A 22,728-nucleotide genomic window follows, 5' to 3' on the forward strand; every position below is an offset into this window, starting at 1 on the left:
AATTGGTGAGAAAAAAAGACTCCCATGTCTTTGTTGCAGCTCTTATGAGTTGTGGCTTGTGCTCAGAAACACAAGCAGTTGTGCACACTCACAGGCATTTTCAGATCTTATGGCAAACTGTGGCTTGAGGAAATTGTGACTGAGACCCATGAGCATCCTGGTGCTGAATTCTCTACTGCTGAGATCTCACTTTCCAGCTTATCACCCACAAAAGACGTCCTGCTGTAACTGAGTGAGATGTATTTTGTGCTTATCTCTAAAGGGATTGGGACATCCCAATCCCTATCCCTGTAGGGTAGGGATTTTATCGTCAGAATTAAACTTCAGAGATGCAGGGGCAGATCTTCAGTGGGAAGCAATTCAGATTTAAACACCAAGGACCCACTCACTTGTTCTTGATTTTGCTCAAACTTTTAGTAACAGCATTTTTCTCTGGAAAAAAAAAAACCACAAAGTAGAACTACTTTCTTACAGAGCATAATCAACTGTGGAAAGGGATCTGGATCTAAAACCATGGATCCAGATATTCCCAAAAACTTGAGGATAAAGTGAAAACATGGATTTAGACTGAAATTTCAGTTATGGCTTCCAGGTTTTTTTAATATTCAGAACTACATCTCCAGTTTTGATATCCAAGATTTTTTAAGATGTTGAAATCCAGGCTGGCATTTGTATGTTCTCTGTTCTTTTCCAAGGAGTTAATAATGTGAAAAATAATGTCTGAATATTACTTACAAAACAACAGGCCCATTGGCTCCTTCGAAGACCTCATTTGGTAATTTTTCTAGGTTGTGATTATCACTTAGATTTCTGAAAAACACAACAATATTTATGCTAAAACAATCTGAGATTAAAAAAATAGCTTGCAGCAGTTACTAGCTCCTAATGTTTGCTTTTCAGAAGAGTAAACAACAGAAATAGTTACAGCTCGTCCAGGTAGGTTCCATTAAATGCATGATTCTCAATTTCCCGAATCCCATTTTTATTCAGCCATCTGCAATAGAGAAAAAAAAAAGGGTTGTGTTCTTACGCTTCATAACTAAAATGTATGTAATTCAAATCAGTGAAAGGGATCTCAAACAAATAAAATTACTAAATGGATATTCATATGGTGAAATTTCTATGAATACTAGCTGGTAAGATCCCAGTAGTTGCAGGAAGGCTTTGGAGACATGAATAGGACAGATAAATGCTACTGTCAGAGATGATAGCTAGAGGAATTTTTTGAAGCAAGGGCAGGGCTGATGCAGATGCTGGCAAGGCTGCAGCGGAGTCAGGGATGCTGTTCCAGGTTAATCCCTGGAAGTGTGAGACCAGGATCATTTCTGCTGGTGCTATTGGTGCCGCTTAGTTTTGTTTTTTTGAAGATGCTTTTGAAACACTGGGCCACAGCTTAACCTTTGCCAGTAATTATAAAAAAAAGACCACTGCCTGTGGTGATCTCGTATGCTCAGCTGAGCAGGCGGAGGAGGGAGGCTGATCATCACTGGGCTGGCAGGAGGGCAGCAGGGGGATGGTGGTGGTGCTAAACTGGCCAGGAAACAGCTGATTCCTCCTACATCTGCTGCCTTGACAAATTACTCTCCCTATCTGCTCTGCTGGTGCAGTCCCACCTTCCCGGGCTCCTTTCCCCCAGTGGAGACACAGGTAGTGAACCTGGGAATCGTCCTGGGCCTTCTGCCAAGTTTTTACTGTAGTGCATTAACTAATTAACATTTAACGTCCTTCTCTCTCTTCCCTTCATGCTCTTAAAAATTTACATTTGGGTCAGTTATATTTATCATCTTTACGGTGCAATCTTTCATCTTGCTTTAAACGTCACTCTGCAATTCACCCCCTCTCTAACAGGCAATGACAGGTTTGATTGATGGCAAAAATGGCCTGATTTAATTAAACTGTCAGCAAACCTGGACATTTTGTTTCTAATTCACACTGAAAGCTGAGCGCGTGAGTGACCCACTTATCTAAGGTCTGAGGTGGTGAGTTAAGGTCGGCATGAAAATCAGTCATGGGTCTGGCTGAAAGGATTACCCTTTTGACCACCGGCAGGCAGATGTACATAGCTCTGTGTCTATAATGTCTGTCAGGTCAGATCGGGAGAATCGTCACCGTCCCCTTCACTTGCAAGCACTATTAGACATGAGTGAGCAGGCACAGAGAAGAAACATGTCCCTGCTTACAGCATTTAAAACATTTATTATATTACATTGATCTTACCCATTCGTAGCTGCCAGGCTGATATATATGCTTTTAATCACAGCATTAGCACTTAACAGCATTCTCTCACTGAACATGATGCTAGCTCAATGAGATACTAAGGTCGTAATATCAGACTCACTGTTGCTGTACAGTGTGGACTATACACTCCTGTCACCTGGCTAATTGCATCTGATTAGAGAAAAAAAAATTACCTAAAGCTCAAGACCTCATTACCCTACATATAGACAACTTTCTGTTGAGACGAATTCTCCCCTCACTTCAACCAGGATCCTTACTGACTCTACTAACTCTTACGTTAGCCACAAGTGACAAGGGAGGCAGAGACCTAGAGCTTGAACATATGGGCTTTTACTCACCATTTCATGGCTATATCAGTATTTTTAAAACACACTTTGAAATTCAAGCAGTGAAAGAGGCCACTGCCCCTGAGGTGCTATTTACACCCTATTTCAGGGCAGGAAAACTGTATCTTAGACTCTAAGTGGCATACAGACCTGGAAGCAAGGTGAATTTCTTCCACAGATTTCTAGCACTTTTTAAACAAATGTATCCACAGTTCCAGTCTGTGCTGATCCCACGTGTAAGATCAGATGCAATTCAAGTTACTGGTTTGACTAAAATTGTGTCTCCTTAGAGTGTGGGAGTTCAATGGGTCCTGTTTTTCTTTAATGTCATCGTGACATGCCTGGTTTCACAAATGATGTTGCTGGAAAAGTAACTTTCTATTGCATGTGTGACTTCAGTTTTGTATAGAAAACCAGCAAATTTGGGCCTAAAATGAGGTAAATTCATCACAGCACAAGGAAAGCCTAATCAGGGACTCAAAGAGCACACACAGAGCTTCTGTCCCAAGGGAGAAAAGTCAGGACATTGTCTGACGCGGCAGGTGGTGGCCAGGTCTGCTTGCACAGCTCTTGCTGCTCCTGCACACAGTGGTGGGCACGGGGAGACCATGGCAAGGGGCCTGTTGCAGGAGGCAGGGCAAAGCGGCTGGAAGAGGACATGATCCCCCCAACGCCGATTTTACTAGCTAACCAGCAGCCTCAAGTCCTCAGAGAGGACTGTTCTTCAGTACGCAGACAGTAATATTATAAGTGATGAGACGTCCTGGGGAGAGAGGAAGCCAATTTCGTGCAGCTTTAGTGGACAGAGAGGTCAAATCACAGTAAAAATCTGGGATATTTACCTCACCCCATAGTGGTATTATGGCAACAAATACAGTACTTGTGCAGTGCTCTGAAAAGACAAAGTCCCACCTGTGTGGCAAATATTAGCATCACAGAAGAAAAGATAATCCAGTGCGTTTGGGGTACCATTACTCAAATCTATATCTGAGAAAACTGTGCGTGCCTTTAAAACTTCAGGGAATTTGACCAGACAGAGGTTGTGCATAACTGATGTGGAACATGAGACGTAACAGCCATGAGACTTGTTTACTGGCCTCTCTTTTGACCTTGCTCCCACCCAAATCAGTGTGAGCCAAATCAGTCAGTCCGAACTCACTTGCCTATTTCAGTATGCGAGGTAAATTGCGCACACCCATTTTTCCAGTCTGGCCACTGGCTAGGTGAAATGAAGGCAGCTTGTTAGCAAGCAAACAGTACATTTTGATATACCAACAGAAAGGATCAAAGAAGTCAGATAGTGCATTAAAATACATGACTGTTCAAGCCAAATGTAGATTCATCTAACCATGCAGCTTGAAACTGCATTTTGAACTGGCCTGTATCAATGCATTAACATTGTGTAGAAATATGCCACATTTCCACAACATCTACATATATTTTGCCCAAGTAATAAACGTCTTTGAATGATGTGTCTGAATGTAAATATTTATGAGTCATGCCATCCTTTCTGAACACAATTTATATCACATGGAACGGTTGTTGTAGGTGGAATATGTTTAACCTTGGCATCAGTAATTACTAAATTTACTTTACGTTGTGCTTCTAAAGTAAAGAACAGGAGTAGAATACAACAGAAAGCCACAGACGCATTCATTTTTCATGGCAGAAACAGAATACAGGAATTTGAAAGCATATGAAATAGTGTCTATCCCCTGATTTCATTGGCCCTGTTCTGGAAAAGAAATGAACTAACAAGGAGAATAATAAATGTACTATGTCTTACTCACAGAATCACACTCTCAGAACTCAGGCCCATAAATGAGTTTCTTTCAATTGTGCGTATGTTGATATTGTCTTGAATATCTCTGAAAAATAAAATGCAACAGAAACTACACCTTTTTACCTCTGTGAGCCCTTCAATATGATATGCTATTACCAACACAAAGTTTTTCCTTATATTCAATGTGAGGAAGTATTATAGGCAGAAGGTAACAACTTAACTTTTTAAGATATTTTTTCTGCAGAGCACAAAGAGGCTGGAGCAAAACATTTCCAACACCCCTATACTTTCCTCACAGATAGTCTGAAGTCATTAAAATGCATAAAAGCTCAGGTCTCATAACCCTGAGGTGGATGAAATAGTTACTCCAGCAAACATACTACCCAGAAAATGCAAGCTGAGGGGCTGCGAGGCCACCCCTTCTCTCAGCCTCCAACCAGAAGAAGGAAAAGCCATTAGCCTTTTTGGCCTGATTCAGCAGGGTACCTACCAGCCTAAGAATTATTCCCCTGCAGATGTCAACAGGGTTGCTTATAAGCTTTGTGTGTGCTTAAGAACTTAAGATGCGGGACTCCTGTCAATGCAGTTTGTTGAACTGACAAGTAGGCATTTCAGTCTTTCAGCAGTTTTGACTGCTACGAAAAGAGGATATATGTTCTGTTGCTTGCTCAAAATAGACCTCAAAGAAGTTAAATAGCATTACTCATAATTTAGACTGCGGATATGGTTGTTTTCATGCTGTTTCTGTTGGAAAGCATGGAATTAAATTAATTATCTGCAAAGTTTGAAATTAAGTGGGGTTCCAAAATTATCCCACGCCGATCGTTGAATCTGGCCACAATTCTGCATTAAATGACACACAGAGGCCTCATTCTGCAATCGGAGGTGAGCAGAGATAGGAACAGGGAGGGAACACACAGAGGTGAACAGAGATAGGAACACACCCATGCAAGTGAAGTGTATCCCTCTGCTAAGGATCTGCATGAGCCTTTTATAAACATTAATAACCCCCCAAGACCTATCTTTGGGACTTAATATTGGCACGACTGAAGCCAATGGGAAGTTCCCTATTGTCCTCATGGGGGCAGGGTTTGAACCAAGGTCCAGTTTGGGACTCAAGAATGATCAAGTCCCACTTATTCTTACAGGAAAGTGAGGAGTTTCACCTGAAAAAAATTAACTCTTGCTCAGCAGGACAGAATAATTCAAGTCTAGTTAAGACTGATGATAAACATAAAGGTATACAGGAAGCTTTGTATCTGTTGCATTTGCTTGATGGTTTCAGGGAGCCCTGAAGTGTAGTTCTCTGAATTACATATGTCAAGTGCATTACAGAAATTTATTTCTTATATATGTATATATTCAGATATCCCCTTCCATGTTTTCTATGCATTTTTATTTATATTAATGGATATTACTAAGACAATTGCAGGATTAATATTTCTGCGGCTTGAAATCTTCTGATCAAAGATTTGCACATGTAGAACTTTGCCTGTGCATTAGCAATATATCTTGTCCAAGCGAAGGGAAGAAACAGTTGCTTATTTTCTGTTTTCAATTATACAAAGAACTCATTGAAAAATTTATGTCAAGAGCTTTTTCAATGAAAAAAAATCAAACCTTTTCTGATACGTGCTTTTTTTTTCTTTTTTTTTTTTTTTTCAGAAATAAAGGTGCTTTTACAGAAAAAACACCTGCTTTCACACAAAATTTTACAGAAATATTTTTTCCCAGTTAGGACTGGATTTTTCCATAGAAAAAAAATTTTATCCTCTGGAATGTTTTAATGCCAGTGAAAAAATGAGCATCCTGTGGGTTGTTTTTTTTTTTTTTTTTTTACTTTTGTGATGTGTACACCTCTTCACAGAAAACAGCTCTGAGATCAGAAACTCTTCCCATGCAGGCCAGAGAATTGTCACCAGGTGGCAACAAATTTCCACTGCCACCATCCTGGTTTGTATTTCAGCTGATGAAAGTGGAGTAAAAGGCTGCTATCCGTCCTCTGGGCCATCCAGCCACACACTCATAGCATAGTTAAAGGAAGAGTGGTCTGTAAAGTGCAAGTTATAATGCTTTGTAGAAAGGAGACCTAGAGAGAACTGAGACCTTTGGGGCTACATTATCATCAAAGTCTACAAAATTACAACCCAAAACGCTACCAGGAAGCTAATATGCAAACACAAGAGGAATCATGTCTTGAAAGGTTTTGCTGGAGCAGGATAACATTCAAAGGGAACTTTTAAAATGTGAAAAGCAGACATTAAAACTTACAGTAAAACTTTCTGGAAGGAGTGCACCTTATGGACGGCAGGTAAAAACCGAAGGCCAGTGTTTGATATTAACCTAAAGAGGAGAGAGCAGATGAAGATTATTGACTCTGTCCCAGGACGCAGCAATAATTAATAAAGAAGAAAAAACATTGGGCTTAAAATGGCAGCAACAAAAGGCACAGTTTAGCCACACACAGGGGGTTTGCTCATAGGAAACTTGACATTGTAATGTAAAATGCTTTTTCTCCAAAGCACAATCTGAATTCTGCCCCGCTGAAGCCAGAGGAGAAACCCTGCCTTGGATAATTACATGGTACCTCCTGATGATTTCAGGAAACTGTCAATATTAATTCCGCAACCATATTCTAAGAAATCAGCTGCACTGTCACAGGGTAATTATTTTCATAGTAGCTCTTTTAAGACAAAAGTATCAACTCACCACAATTTTAACCTTCTGCTCAATAGAGGATACATTGATTTCACTGGAAATAACATTATTTCATGAAAGTAAGAGAGAATTAGGATGCTTTATTCCCCAATACATCCAATAGCAAGGAACTGAACACATGGAAATTTTTCAGTAGTTTGTGTGACTGGAGATGGACCTGACTCTCCATAGTTAACTATCTCAAGTCTCCCACCACATCGAGCATCACTGGCCTCTGTGTTGCAATCTCTGTCCATGAAGCACCATTCCAGAAATGCTGACTCCGAAGGACAAGCATGTGCCCACAGCCAGCGAGGAAACATGGTCACAGGTATCCACAGAGCTGTACCATGTCTAATTTAAGTAAATTTTGTTATCCAGAGCAGTAGCAAAGGCAGGACAAATGTGATATTGCCATCCAGCAGGAGCGCAGGGAGGAGGAGCTGGGCAAGGTTGGGCTTTGCCTGGCTGTGAGTTTTTTCCCAGCCACCAAAATGTCTCATTTTGACTCTACTAAACAAAGAGAAAATTTGGGTTCTTGAAAGATTAGTTATATATTTGTATTTTTAATATGTGAGGTGGCAGAGAAGGTAACATTTCACTGAGAATATTGATTCCTTAAGGAACATATTAGTAGTATATGGAAGGTATTTTTTTTATTTTAAACAAAACAATACTCTTTTTTTTTTTCTGCAGATTCTTTCCTGAATAGTTGAATGGTGATGAAAAGCACTGGTTGAAAGCGGAAAAAAAGTAACAGCATTCATTTTATGTTTGTTACGAACCTAGATTATTTCAGGAGAGTTGCAACCTTTCAGGTTTCATAATATGAACTGAAACTGAACACCTCCATGTGACAAAAAAATCCTACATTTGGGCACTCAGGGTGACACATAGGTCCATAAAATAGACATTCACTTGCATAAGAACTGCTCTGAGGACCCTGAGGTGGTATCCAGATATCCTCAGATGTTGAAAAGCCAACTTGTTGTCTGTCTCACCTTATACTAAAAAGAAATGCATTATATGCAGGAAAAACAACAACAAAAAAAAGAAGTATAGTGAATATTCAAGGAGAAAATCTGGGAAAGCTGCTGAAATGTCATGACTGTTTTGTCTCAGAAGTTAGAGTGGTCTGACATTGCATTAGCTTAAAAATAACAGCTGTCACATGTGACCTAGAGATTCTTACAAAAATGCCTTTGAAAAACTTATGTACTTAAGTTAAATAGAAAGCATGATTTATGAAGCAGTTGGATTTCACAAATCCGTTATTATTTAAAGTACTCTGCACTTATTCTCTGTAAAAGGAGTTAGCCAAAAAAATTAGAAGTAATAGAAGAAGAACCTGTAACTACCTCCTTATGGTATTTTAAAGTACATTCTCTAAATTACTGGAGATGTACAGGGTTTTAGTTGAAAGCTGCCTTTAATTTTAAATGAGTCATATGCTAACAACTCATGCAATTCTTTCTACAAGCCACTTGTTAAATATGAATTATGGCATGTGTTTCCTTTAATAGGTAAATGAAGAAGCAAACTGCTGCAAAATAGTGTGTAGCTATTGCAGGACAGAGGAGAAGACATGAGAAACTTTCCTTTCTACAGTATTTTCCCGAGGAAATCTCCATCCTCATGTTGCAGTAATGAAAGATGATGGTACTTTAACATATACTATTCAAACAGCTCCCAATGGCAGTTTACTCCCAACATACCGAAACTCAGAAGTGGTTAGCAGGGCTTTCACCAGGCATGTGTAAAAAACCACGTTCCAAGCCTTGGGTGATGCCATAGTCTTGATCTTTCCCATAATCCCAAAGTGTTTCAGGCCTCAATTTGTACTGGTGTCAACTGAACAGCATGAGATGAAGAGGAAAGCATCTTGCAACCTAAGCATCTAAGCAATCATTATATATTGAAGTAAATCTACAGGTGGCACAAAGCACTGGTTGCACAGAGGCACAGAATGGTGATTAGGAGTAGGAGAAGATGTTCTTTTAATTTATTGCAGAAAAAGAACGAAAAAATTATTTAGCTAGACTGCAGCCTAGATCTTCCCTCTCTTTTTATTCAACCACCAAATCTCCAGAGGCCTTTAAGTGGATAATCTTGTTAGAATGCAGATAATCCAATTTACTGAATATCTTTCCTGCAGGACACTTTTGTCAATATATTTACCATATAATGTATACAGTCTTAGTAGCCTCACTTTAAACAAGTGTCCTCTTTAATCTGTGTTATAACTGAGTCCCCCCTTGCCATGCATAAACAGCATGGTAAGAACCTGTTTTTCAGAGGGCTGATGGCTGCTTTCCAAAGCATTAATTGTCTTTCTGAAAAGGCTTACTGGAGTCAGCACTTAAGAAAACATAGCACCATGATCAGCAGACAAAAAAACTCTTTCAGAAACTAATTCCTGGAAGATTCTGGCTGCTTATCTCCAGATATAGTAACATGCCTGGTTTGGGTTTTTTTTTGTACCAAATTGGTAGGAGCAAGTCTGACAAAACTGGGAACAGAGTTTACCTCATCAACTTATTGTGGGTATTTGCTAACTTGCAAACCCAAGGCAGGCATAGATAAATACAACATTACCCAGGTAGTGTTGGTTTTGTGTCCCTTAATCACGCTGGCTACTTTATACTGCAAGTGAGCCTGACTCCAGCAAGAGATTCCTCTGACTCATGTGTCCCAGCTTTACAGACTAACATAAGCCTGTAATCCACAACACCTCACTTCTGTGAGGCTGCCATGAAAAAGGAAGGAATGGAACATCACTTCTTTTTATTGAAGAGCCAGTTCCATGCAAGGGGTCAGTGATCCTGTGGCCTTTGCTGCACCTGCAGCAGATACAGGTTTGGGTTTAGGAAGCATGCCAGCTGCGTGTCTGTCAGGTCCTCCACGAAGTAAGACCAGGCAGGTACGAACAGCTGCAAGACTTTGGAGCTGGGCTCTACTCTGCACAATGCAAACTATTTTTGCAGGTAAAACGCATACTTTTGTGACCTAAATTTCCCCTCCCCTCCAACAATCCAGCTGTATGCCCTCAAAATTGATCTGAAAGGAGGGTTACACTTAAATCTTTCTATTTTAAACTGAGATTGCTTAATACAGGACGTTGACACATCCACTGTAAAAAAAGAACCAAAGGACACAGATTACACATGAGAACTAATTTTGGAAATAAAATAGGTTTGAAAAGCCATTACTACATTATTAAACAGACAATGCCACAGCTCTCCCTAATGAGAGCCAGATAAATAATCTTGTACCCATGAAAAGGTCAATATGTTACCGTTCTGAAGCAGTCTGTCTCTTTGGCATATATCCAGGAAGACCAATTAACAATTCCCTTCACTGCTTCTAAAAGGCTGGTGGGAAAGTTAAGGTTACCTTTTTCTAGAAGGTTTAGAGTATTTCAGCATTGCACTTTTTTAGTATTGCATTTTTTTTAGCATTTTTCTCTCCTTAGTGTTTTTGCCATACTAGTAATGATGATGCAGGAGACAAGCAGCTGGGTGAGCAGGAAATTTACTTGTACCCAAGGGGACAGAGGTAAAAGCATATGTTAGTGGCTGTAATGAACCCAGGAAGACGATGAGAGGATGAATAAGGCTAGTCAGAGTTTCTTGCCTGCCCCAAAATAAGACTTAAGTGGTGATACAACTACTTTTGAAGCAGCACAGAGAAAGCCTTGCAAGCAATGTGTTGCAAAGGTCACTAAACCGGTGGGCTCCGGTGCTTAGGCTCAGTTTCAGACATTAACACTGCTTAATTTTCCTCTTTTTTTTTTTTTTTTTAATGAAAACTGTCAGTTAATATATATTTTTCTGTGAGATTGTCTGAATTGTGTTTTAACAGTTCTTTCACAACCACAACACTGTTGTCAGCAATCAGACCACACATCTCACACCATGTCAGACTGCAGCTGGAAATTTCAGAAGAACCACAAGATGCCCAGTAGTGGGCAGATACGTGAGCCCCCCTGCTGTGGCATGCTGGTAGCAGCCAGATCTTACTATACCTCTTTACACTGAGATACAGGGGTGCCTGTGCCAGCGTGACTGGTGGGTCAGACCAGGAAGGGCTACAGAGGTCTACATCAGGGTCTGCAGTAGAAGGCTGTTCAAGGACCTCTCTGAGTACAGGCATCCATCTCCCGTTCTGCTGCCTAGATGTGGACTAGTTGGGAAGCTGGCATGGATCCCAGCTAGGAAGAAGGTACATCACATGGGCAACAGGAGCATGTCCCAGTGAGACCAGCATCAGGTTTGCTTTTCCACTCACACACAACCCTGTGTATGATCAGACAGAATCTCCTAATCTGTTTTGTGACAAGATATTTATGAAATCACTTGCTATTCCTTCCTAATTTTCAGCAGTTAATGGGAGAGTTAGGCTGTGATGTACAAGGTTTGTTAGTTCCCCTTCATGGCCTTTTTATGGCCATGAAGGGCCATAAATTTTTGGCCTAATTTTGATCATTTCTCAAATAGCTGTTGATAGAAGATGCTTAACCCTTTTCTCATTTTAAACTCTAGTCCCATATGAGCTCCCCTCAGCATCTTGCCTAATATTTTCATTAATTAACCCTTCCTCATATGTCACTGGAGGGTGAATACTAGGACTAGGTTACCTTTACCAACTGCCATTTTGCAGCCTTCCATCAAGGTTTCTGCTTTCTCCTTAAATTAACAGTCCTATTCTTCCAAACAGTAAAACTCTCTGCCTTTTCAAGGGGAGGTTATTCTAAAAAGGCAAGCACCAGTGAGTGAAACAAGGGGATGGAGAAAATGGCTGTCTTTCCTGCAGGAATATGCCAAGAAAGAGCATGAAGGTATGACTGTGCTTAGAGAGAGTGACCCGAGTATGATGTAACTCAGCATCACACCCAGCTCACTGCTATGTGGAAGGCTCTTACGGGTACTTCGGGCCCTGCTCCTGATCCCTATGGTGTGAATTGGTGTAGCTCCACTGAAGCCAAAGGTGGTGTGCTGATTTATACCCCCAGTGCAGCTACTTCAATGTCATTAGCACGAAACACACATTCATCTGTTCAGACTCTCAGAGCCATGAAGCCTGCACCTTTAGTACATTTATAGTCATACAAGGTGTGTGGGGGGTTTGCCTCCTAAAATGAAGGCACAGAGAGGATGCGGCATTAATCCATTAGTGGAGTAAACATGGAAGATGGATTTTATCAATTTAAATTAGAGAAAAGGTTTGGAACAAGAATGAATGTAAATGAAGTGGCCGGGAATAAAATGAGAGAAAATTATCTAGTCACCAAATCACTGAGTTTCTGGAAAAGCATCCCCTGGAAAAAAGAAAGAAAGCAGAAAACATTGGAGGCATCAAAAAAGTCAATAAAGGACTTTAATTAAAGGGTTACATGGAGTGGAGCCAGTAAGACGTGGGATAGAGTAGTCTGGGGAGTTTCTTCCAGTCCTGTGTGCTCACAAGGGAGAATACCTTAAAATGCACCCAGTATATATTTTCCTCTGATTTCAGCCAGTGAATAGAACTAGCTGAAGAGGAATGAGGAATGGTTAGTTAGACAAGCAAACCTCTATATTTTTAATCTGTTGCTTCTATAGGTCATAGCAGAGCTGCTGCACCTGAATTTTTGTCTGAATGTTTGAGCCAACATGTATGGGAGCATAGAATGACAAATGTTCAAAAGACAGAGCATCCACTAAAATCAAGAGAAAAACTTCCACTAAGTCAGATGTTTAAAGTGAGGACTTACCTTTTCCTCATAACCTATAGTTTGTGTGTCCCACATTTCAAAAATCACAGAAATTAGTGTGTTCATTACTGTGTTCACATTTCTTCTTTTCTTCAGTTCTACATGAGATAAATGTGCTCCCATTGTTTCTAACCATCTGTACACCTGAAAACTGTACTACTCATACCAGCTTGTTCTGAGATTTCACATGGGATAAACAAATGCTGTGTTTTTGTTCATAGGTAGCCAGAATTACTCAAAGACAGCAGTCACCACTGAATGACTCAGACTTGAAACCAAAGGAAAAAGGCATATGATTTCTCCTCATGACAATGCAAATTTAAAGCTTTATTTCCCTGCTGTCAAAAGGAGAAAATCTGTGTTTCAGTTAAGAACATAAAAAAGTGCATGGTGAATTTGATAAAGCAGATACTGGTAAAAATGCTGAGGAGAACAACAATCGTACCACAACTCTACCCACATATTCCATTTCAATAAGCGTTTAAACTATAATGGTTTGTGTAGCACTAAATACATCTTATCTCTTAAAGTCCAAACCTTAAATCTCAACTTAAAGTTCAAATTCCAACCAATGCCTCTTGGCATTTTTGAGTTTGGAACCTGACAGATGTTAGTGATTCTGAGACCTTAAACACTCATTAGCTTACTGGGAGCTATGCTTATTAGACCACTGACCTGATTTCATCCCATCTTCGAGAACATCTAACCAGACAATTAAGCACTTTCTCTTATGTGCTCAAATGTAGAAATCATGATCAGGCTTCTTGTGTAAGTCAGGAAAACAAGGTTAGGTATATGTGCTCAGGTGGATGGACATACAAAAGTTAAGCTTATATCCAGCTGGGCGTATATGCCATTGTTCAGCAAAAAAACACTGTGTAAGCTTATTTAAGCTATGGCCATTAAAAACAATTACTGTTCATTGGATTTTGCTGGGGCTTTATGCAGAGGAGAGATTATCAGCCATGTTTAGATCACATGCTAAAAGCTGTGAAAATATTTTTGAGTAACAGTTTATTTTAAGGATAGATTCAATTGTCATTGAATTGTGATGGCAAGCCCATGGGAGTGAACGTGGCAACCATAGTTGTGCAAGCAGCATTTTTGATGAGACTGGCTGATGAAATAGAGTTATAACATATACCAATATGTTTTTATCCTAAGGCTTTGATCATATCACATCATGCATTAATGAAAACCATTGTTATAGGACCACCATTGCTAAAGAAAAGAGGATTTGAATGCTTAATACCATGTGTATGAAGTATAATAGAGAGCAGAGTCATAGCAAAGACAGATGGCAGAGATTTTGTCCCAGAGCTCTTGGGTGGAATTTCACCCTAAAATTGTTTTCATAGACAGAAAAAAGGCTCAGGTCCTTTTTTTCCATCATGCAGTTTCAACCTGATGCTTAGACAGGCTCAAGGAGCCTATGTGTGTGAATATTCTGTGGAGGGTATTATCGTCACCTTTTCTGAGGACTGTGTGTAGGCTTGGGTATGAAAATGTGGATTGACAATGTGCAACAAGCAGGGGGAGAGAGGGCATTACTCTGTTTTACTACCAGAAATGCTCAGCACGGGTTGGACAGAAACACATCTGTATCATTCAAAATTACTATGGTACTTCCAAAGTGCAAAAGATCTTACAAATATCGGAGGCTTGGAAGGTGTTGGAAGGCATCTTGATCAATGTACACGAGGTTGTTGGCCTTCTCAATTCGTCTGCAAGAGAAAATAAAACATTAGAGGAAATATACTAATATGTTAATTTTAAAATACCTGTGGTTGCCCCATGAGGTAGTGATACTATACACTGAGATTTTCTTTTTGACAGCAGAAAATCTGCACATTTTCAAAGAGCAGCCTACTAGGGACCGGCAGATCCCCTCACTTTTCAATATCAACAGTGGTTTGAGAATAAGTTTCAGGCTGACCAGAGAAAGAAAGGGACAGTTAGATAAGAAGATGGAAAAGACAAAGGGAGGTTTCAAATGTTCCTTTATCGGTTTGAATTCTTCAGAGCTTATCTGAACCAAACTGCAAAACCTTTAATACTTGCCTATAATGAATCTTTATAATTGTGTCCTTTGAATTTAGATTGCTCATTACTTACATTTCATGTAGTTTGGGGAGGTTGGAAAACACATTTGCTTCTATGACCTCCAAGGCATCATTCTGTGAGATCTCTCTGAAAAATAATTTAAAAGTCAAGGTATTTCAAGACATGGTGAAGCAGAGATTGAACAAGTAAAAAATTCAGAATGAACTTCTTCCTAGATTACTGATGAATTTTAAAAATAAGGTGGATACTAGATAAGAAAACAGACCCCCAAACCACCAATGAGCTGCCACCAAGCAAACAACAACAGATACGAACAGACATCTTCTGAGGGTGGAGTTTGTATTCGTAATGTCACTCCTGCACCTCCTGCTGTCACCATTCCCTGTGTATTAGAAGGCAGGACCCATCCATCATTGGCTGTTGGATCTCTGACATCACTAATTACTAGTAGAGATTTAATGAGAGCTTTTAACATGGTGAAGAGGGGGTGAAAGGTGACTGAAATAGGGAAGACAACTAAAAAGTTCCCAAGAAATATGAGACAACTTCATCAGTAGGAAATGACGCTGTCTTGACCTGATGTAAATTACAGAAATTAAAATTAAACCACCAGAAGACACATCCTTATTAGCAGGAGCTGGAGACCACAGAAATGAAAATTTTTCCATGCCTTGGAGAAAACCCTATACGACCTCTTCTGTACACAATTAATGTCCACTTCCAGCCACAGAACTGCAGAATAAAAATGGACAGTTTTCTGTTATCAACACACCAGAATGCATCTCCTGCTGGTCCAGAATACATATTTTTTTTTCTCCCTTAATCTGTGGAATGGCAAAGATTGGCTCAGGGTAATTCAGAACTCAGGAATTCTACTGGTGAATCAACAGGTAATTATTGCAGTGCAACCTGTCCTGATTACATCCCTTGTGATGGCAGTGACCAGGAAACTTGAAGCAAAGACAGCTATACCAAAGATTTTCCACTGCCATTTTTGGAAATGGTGCAAAAGTGCTATTTCCCAAGCTGAGGTCAGCTGTAGGAAGTGAAATTTGTAATATGGATATAACTTGGTGATAGAGTGACAGTCTATTGGATTTTAATGACAAGGTAACTGTACACGTCTTTGGAATGAACCTTTGGATAATTAGTCGTATTGAAAATCGGCTGGCATTTGTTCCTAGATATCTGGTTCTTTTGAAAGTATATTGGTTGCAAATATATTTGAACAGGCCCGAGGTAAAACAATAGATCGTAACAACAGCTGCATAGTCACAAAAAATATTACAAGTAATATAAAAAATATTCCACTTCCTTCTGACTAACAGCTGAACTGTACCTGACAAATTACCTGCCCATTTAAGACAAACAAAAGCCTTGTAAAAGAAGATAAGTTGCTCATCTGACCTTTTCTGCTTTAAAAAATGCTACAGTAGTTTGATATTTTTTATTTTAATAAGAAGCTTGCCCTGCTTTTTCCTCAAGGATTTTACAGAAGAAACCCAGCTCTCATCTGCTCTGGGAGCTCTATACTGACTGGAGAATACGAAAATAAAAGTACCTGAGGAATGACAATAGATGCTCGGTAGGGTGTGATGAGAACTGCATTTGTTTAGCAGTGCTGAACCACCAGCTCACATGTGAACATGTTCCTCTTCATTATTTAGGATTCAGCAGCAACAAAATGCTTCCACTGAGACTAGGATTCCTTCCCATCATGCAATGCGCACAGTCATTCCAAGGGATGTTTCAAAGACTTTTTATCTTCCCATTTTCTTTAAAAATTATGCATTATAAGATATATGGTAGAAACAACCACCTCGTATACTGCATTTACATGACAGTACAATTAACTTGCTTAACTACAGCCTAGAAGATTTAACAACATGGGAGGTGTCTCAGACTTTTAAGATTTAGTTTGGTTTTGCTTATGCTCTTTTTGGGCAGTCAGCAGTATATTTGTCATTCTCCACAATCTAAAAAAATCAGTTGTCTAGAAAAAAAATTCACAGAAAAAGCAGAACGTTTAATACCAACAAATCCATTTAGCCAGAAAAGATTTCATGCCACTAAACAGCTCAGGGAAAAATGTCGTAGACTTGGTGGCCTTATACAGGCAAAAAAAGTTTATTAAGAAACCAAAATACAGTAGTGACCTCACACGCCAGATAGGGCTGCTGAGGGTAATAATTTTTTATGATCCAATCTGCTATCTAACTTTGGAACAACTTGGACGATATGCTTTTTTTTAATGGAATGCTTAAAATTGAATGTTTCTGCATCAGGAGATTGTTTTGGCTTCGGAGGAGTAAGATGGGTTATGGGCTTTGTTTTGATTCGAGAAATGGAAGATGCAGATCTGATTAAGGTAGGGCACGAGAAGGCCACGACACTTTGGAAGGTTTGAAGAATGCATGGTTAAGGAAGGAATGGAAGAGAGGTAGGAAGATAGGAATGTCTAATCTGTTTTTACAGGATTAAGGTTTTAAAAGAATTAAATAACATTCCTATGAGGTGGGTGTTTCAGAGATTTGGGGAATGACTTGGCTTTCATTCTAATACTTCCATTCACAGGTACAAAGGTGACAGTAACCTTTTTTAAATAGGTAATGAAAATATATCCATTTAAAATTATTTTTGCTGTCTTTCAGCTCAAGCAAAAAAACTATTGCAGCCATTGTCATTACGAGACTCTCAAGACAAGTAAAGGAAACAAAAGGGAAACGTTAATGGCAGCAGGCAGTAACCCTTCTGGTGTTGGCCTTCATCCTCTGTGTTAAGGGGATTGCAGGGTGTGAGGGAAAAGGACAAGACCTTGTGTCCCCCACAACGAATTTTATATCCTCTGTTACACTCTCTCCAGGAAATCTTGTTGGTGATGATACTCATCACTGTTCTTTGCAGATGAATACCAGTTTACAGCACTAAAGTGCTGTTTTCTGACAGAAGGCCATTGCCATTCTTGTCCTTTGGGGTGTCCATATACCTGTTACAGGCTGTCATTCAGTTAAGAAGGTTAAATTAAAAAACCATTCAGTTTAGAAGTACCGTCACACACTGTGAACAACAGACAACTCTAGTTTGGGTTTTGGTTGCATAATTTGTGTGAACAATTTATTCCCACCTGGCAAAAAATGTGCACACTGCTTGTGGAAAATCAAATGAACACTATCTTGGATACAGGTATCTCTGGCATTAAAAGTACAAACCATTGCTGCTCACATCAAACAACCAACTCAACAGACTCAGATCCTGTATAGAGGAGAGCAAATAATACCTGCAGCAGCAACTACAAACTAGTTTGCTGGCTAGTATTTGTGCAAGTGATTTGTCTTACAGTATAAATACACACAAACAGATGATTGCTCATAATGCATATCTTATTATATGTCATCACGAGAGAAGATGGGACTGTTATTACATTGTTTGATTGTAATGAATGATACTATTCACTCTACTGTTAGCTATCACAGCAAATTCAGATGGCAATTTAAGCATCATTTCTGAAGCATGCAAACCTTTGAATAGATGGCATGCAAAACAATTGGGGCAATTTCTTAAAAAAACCCAAACCTTCAAAACCCCAAACCACCCAGTGGTTGTAAAGTGCTTAGGCATTTGCTGAGCTTAGTTTCCATTGCATGCACAGCTCTATTGAAATCAGCAGTGATCTTCAAAAGCCTAAAGTGTTTATTTCAAACACAGCCTAAAAGAGGGAAAACTATTTGGTAAAAATGTTTTACAAAGGCATATAGGATAGTTGTTTTTATTTTTCTTCAAAGAGAATGTAAGATTTGAAGGTGTGACACCATCACATGTCTAAGGAATTTCCTCTAATTTGCCGCTAAGGTAGCAAACTGTAATCGTTGTTACCTATTCACAAGCATCTGACTATAGGGTAGCATTTCCATGTGCGATAGCCAGAGCCAGTGACAGCAAGGAGAGTGACAGAAAATGAAGAGGACCAGGAAAGTGCTGCCTAGTGGCAGTACAGTCTTAGCTGAGTTTAGGTTGTCTGCAAAGCTGCCCTTTGGCAGGGCTGGTGATACATCTTCATGGCATCTGTGACGGAGCCCAGCATGAAGCATAGGAAGCATTCCTCTTCAAACGAGCTGCACTCAAAGTGCGATGCATAAAAATCAAGATACATTGAAACAGCCTTTTAAACAATTCTATTAGCAAGCAATTTATAGTTCATGGTGGTTTCTTTGTAGTCCTCTAAATAAAAAGTCTCTTAAACTAATCAAAGTCTTACAGCAAAACCAAGACTGTATTAAACTCACAAACTAATGGTCTTGTAGCCAAGTGGTCTCACATTTCAAAATAATGAAAGAATAAAAGACTGGACATTTATGTGTCTTTTATGATAAGAACTCATTTTGGGATCAGACGGGGGCACACAGGCAGGGATAGGGTCATTTTTCCCCTGCTAGGAAATGTGCCTATTTAAAACATGTGTATGTATGTGTGCATATATACAGACGTAGATGTGTAGCACAGATGAGTAAGTAGAAATTTGTGTCAAAAGAAAAGCTTAGCATATGCATGGCAGAAGACCACCTTAAAGGCAGATCGCAGCATCAGTCCCTTACATGGTGCCCAGGGACTTACACTCTCAAGCACAAAGACCTTGTAATACCAGCAGCAGGAATGACATAGAGTAACGTGCCCAACTGTTGAGCTTAGCTGTATGACGGCCATAGTAAATGTGGGATTTATGGATTTCTGCTTTTCATCTCCCTCTGGCAGACTAGCAGAGGGGGCTGCCCTGTGTGTTGAGACACCTGTTTGGTGTGTGTACCTAGTCCAGAGACATGGCACATGGTGTGAAGGGGGTATTTCCCCCCTCTCCAGCCACCCTGCACTCCTCCGTACTGCTGGGTGCAACCCACTCCCTGCAAACTCCTGCAGCTTTCCTTAAATTTTCTTCCAGGGCAGGTACATACATGGGCTATACAGTTGATCTGTTCACCTTATCTTTACTGTGATACATCATAATATGGCCTTTTGGCCTTTTATCCTCAGACTTTGAGCATTTTTTTTGGTGGCATAAATATCCTGTGGATTCCTGTGAAAATTTTTTTCTCTATATAGGCACTTGCAATTACCAGCGATACTGGAGGTATCAGTTACTGATTCTCAGAGCAGGTAGCCTTACTGGGCTCTCTGAACTGCAAAAAATCAATAGCTTTGCATTGATTTAAGGGAAAAGGGAAGAAAAAAAAAAGGTCAGCAATTTTTATCTTCCTCCCCTTTCTTTACATGTAAATACCTTTTAGAGCGATTCACCATGTTAGTTTTACTCGTTAGTTTGACTGATAACACAATTTATGTCAAGCTTAAGAAGGAACTAACAGTAGTGTGGTGTCACACAGGCAATCCTGCCCAGCATTCTCTGGGTGAGCACCTGTGGGAACAGCCTGCAATACGTCTGAACTGAAAAATTAAACACCTGGCTACCTCTGTCTCCATGTCGTAGATGAAGGAGCTCTTATTTCTTTCAGTGTGATCAGAAACAAGCCAGTTTGAAATCTTCTTTTGAAAACTTCCCTCTAAAGTGACAGCAAAATGCTACTACATTGATTTAAACAGGTTACAAAAGGAAAGCTATTTTTCTTAAAAGTATTAGAGACTTTTGACCTTTTAAAAATAGATAGCTGACACTTTTTCCTGCCACTTTCCTTGCAAACATGAAAAACTTGTCTCCCTACCATGATTTATTGAACACCAGAGAGTTACAGGCTAATATATCTTAGCAGTTATTGACATTTCAAAAATGAATTCAAGCACTGACTCTTCTCATCATCTCTTTACTTTGCTGAAGATATACACACATGTTGTACTGACTTGACGAAATAAGTGGTATACCCATTTAGTGGTGTTTTCACATTTAGAGCAAAAAGGTGTATATGTAAGTCTTTGAAAATTTTCAGGAAGCACCAATACTGTGTCTTCCTGCCTTCTCCAAAGGGCATGACACGGTATTATCAAATAAATCAATGAGGGCATGGGAAAAATAAATGCAAATTTCCACACAGCAGACGGAAGCAAAGGGGATTTTATTTCTATCGGTGCTTTAGCACCATGCCAGCAATCCAGATGAAAGTCTGTTGAGAGTTTGGTTGCATCAAATTAATTGCCCATGTAACAGTTTTACACTAGTCTCTCTAATCTGAAAAAGCACACGATTAGTCTGCAGAATTGGAGCTGATAATGACTGGATTCAGCAGCAGAAGCCACATCATTATAAGAATTGATTTTATAATCAGTACAGTTTGAGGGGATAGATATCTCTTCATACTCTAGCACTAAGGGGATGTATTATACTAGTTTTAGTTTATTGCCAGCAAAGCTGGAAATAGGTGAAGCTTTGTAGCATCAAACAAGTAAGGACTGGGTCTGTGGAGGAAATAGCATTTTTTTTGCAGAAATGCTGGTCCCATGCAGGCAGCCAAGTGAGATGGGGTTTGTAACTCAGTGTCCTCCAGCCACTGAGGCAGATGTACCTGCTGCCCCCTGCATTTGGGCATCACTAAAATTTACCTTTGACTGTGAAAGCTTTGTAGAGAAGGCAGAAAAATATCTCCAAAATATAAACACCCACCCTGGCAATGGCATTTTTTTCTCAGACACAATGGGCTCCAGAGGATCTTGAGACCACGTTGGCAGACAAAAATGGGTGTTCAGATGAGGAAGGGACCTCCTTCTTCAGAGATGCTGACACAAGCTTCATGCCTACATCGTAACTCCTTCCCCAGAAATGGACTAGCAGCATTTATTGCCACTTATCTTTTATTACTTCTCTCTTGGCTTTGATAGCCAGCTAATGATGAATAGTTTTACTAAGATGACCTGGGCAGATGAGGAGATTACATCTGAGATAATCACTCGGGAGAGCGTCTGAACAAGGAAATGGGGAAAATAATTTCTGGGTAAAACCAAGAGACAGACTGTCTTTGATTGGAAGAACATGTGGCTACCAGGATCCTAAGTCTAGTGACAGCCTTTCCAAACAGACCATCTTGAAGCAGATGTTCCTAGACACTTCAACAGACAGTTTTGAAATGCTTTGAGGAAGCACACATACACTAGGAGCCTCTGGAGGACAGTTCATTACGAACTCCAATGCATTACAGAAATGGAACGATCTAGAATAGCAAGTGTCTCAGATATGCACAATTAAACTTTTTAGCTAAGAGGGAAAAGTATAAAAAAGTGTTTCTTACTCCTCAGTTCTGGCATTAAAAATCTTCCCAGGTTTATGAGAGGTCTCTGAGTATTCACCAGAGCAAATGATGCAGTATGTTATACCCACTACAGAGAAAATAAATCTTCATGCCTTGACCCATCATGAAAAAAATATTAGCATTGTCCAATGTTAAACACAATTATGCAAATAGACATTATCTTACAGTTGCTAACCATATCTATGACATCTCTCAAATGTCCTTCTCAAGGGATTTATGTTTCTTTTATTCAATATTACAATCTCCCTCTCCCTGTGAAATACCTTTTCTAGCACAGAGATTTCGTTCTGTCTTCTTTTTTATTTGCATTCATTCTTCCCTTTCATAAAACCTACTTAATATTTCTGTGGTTTGTGTCTAACTGAGGCCTTGACCCTACAATCTCTTATCCCTGAGTTTTGACTCCAGTTTCAGTCAAGACCCTCATGCATAAATATTTTCATGATTTGGGCAGTCAGATATAACCTACCTGGGAAAATGACATTTTATGCTTCCAAAGTTAAATCCAAACCTCTACCTTTTAACAGGCTGCCAGAGAAAACACAGGGACCAGCAAGAAACACTAAGTCAAAAGCTTTACAAAACAAGTGTGCAACAGGGGTTATTTATCTGATTGTGGTACTG

At 39.6% G+C, this 22,728-nt stretch overlaps 1 protein-coding gene across 1 annotated transcript in view; it reads right to left on the minus strand.

Annotated features, from left to right (window-relative positions):
- Positions 1-22,728, minus strand: part of FSHR (follicle stimulating hormone receptor) — an 86,951-nt gene that overhangs the window by 12,026 nt on the left and 52,197 nt on the right. Inside the window, exons 3-8 of the mRNA XM_026845328.1 lie at positions 14,909-14,983; positions 14,443-14,517; positions 6,619-6,690; positions 4,355-4,432; positions 926-994; positions 736-810 (exon numbers count right to left, since the gene is read on the minus strand). Coding sequence (XP_026701129.1) covers positions 736-810; positions 926-994; positions 4,355-4,432; positions 6,619-6,690; positions 14,443-14,517; positions 14,909-14,983 — 444 coding nt within the window. The remainder of the gene's footprint in view (positions 1-735; positions 811-925; positions 995-4,354; positions 4,433-6,618; positions 6,691-14,442; positions 14,518-14,908; positions 14,984-22,728) is intronic.

Source organism: Athene cunicularia, assembly GCF_003259725.1.
Source record: "Athene cunicularia isolate RWA chromosome 3 unlocalized genomic scaffold, athCun1 chr3_part1, whole genome shotgun sequence".
Lineage (NCBI taxonomy): Eukaryota > Metazoa > Chordata > Aves > Strigiformes > Strigidae > Athene > Athene cunicularia.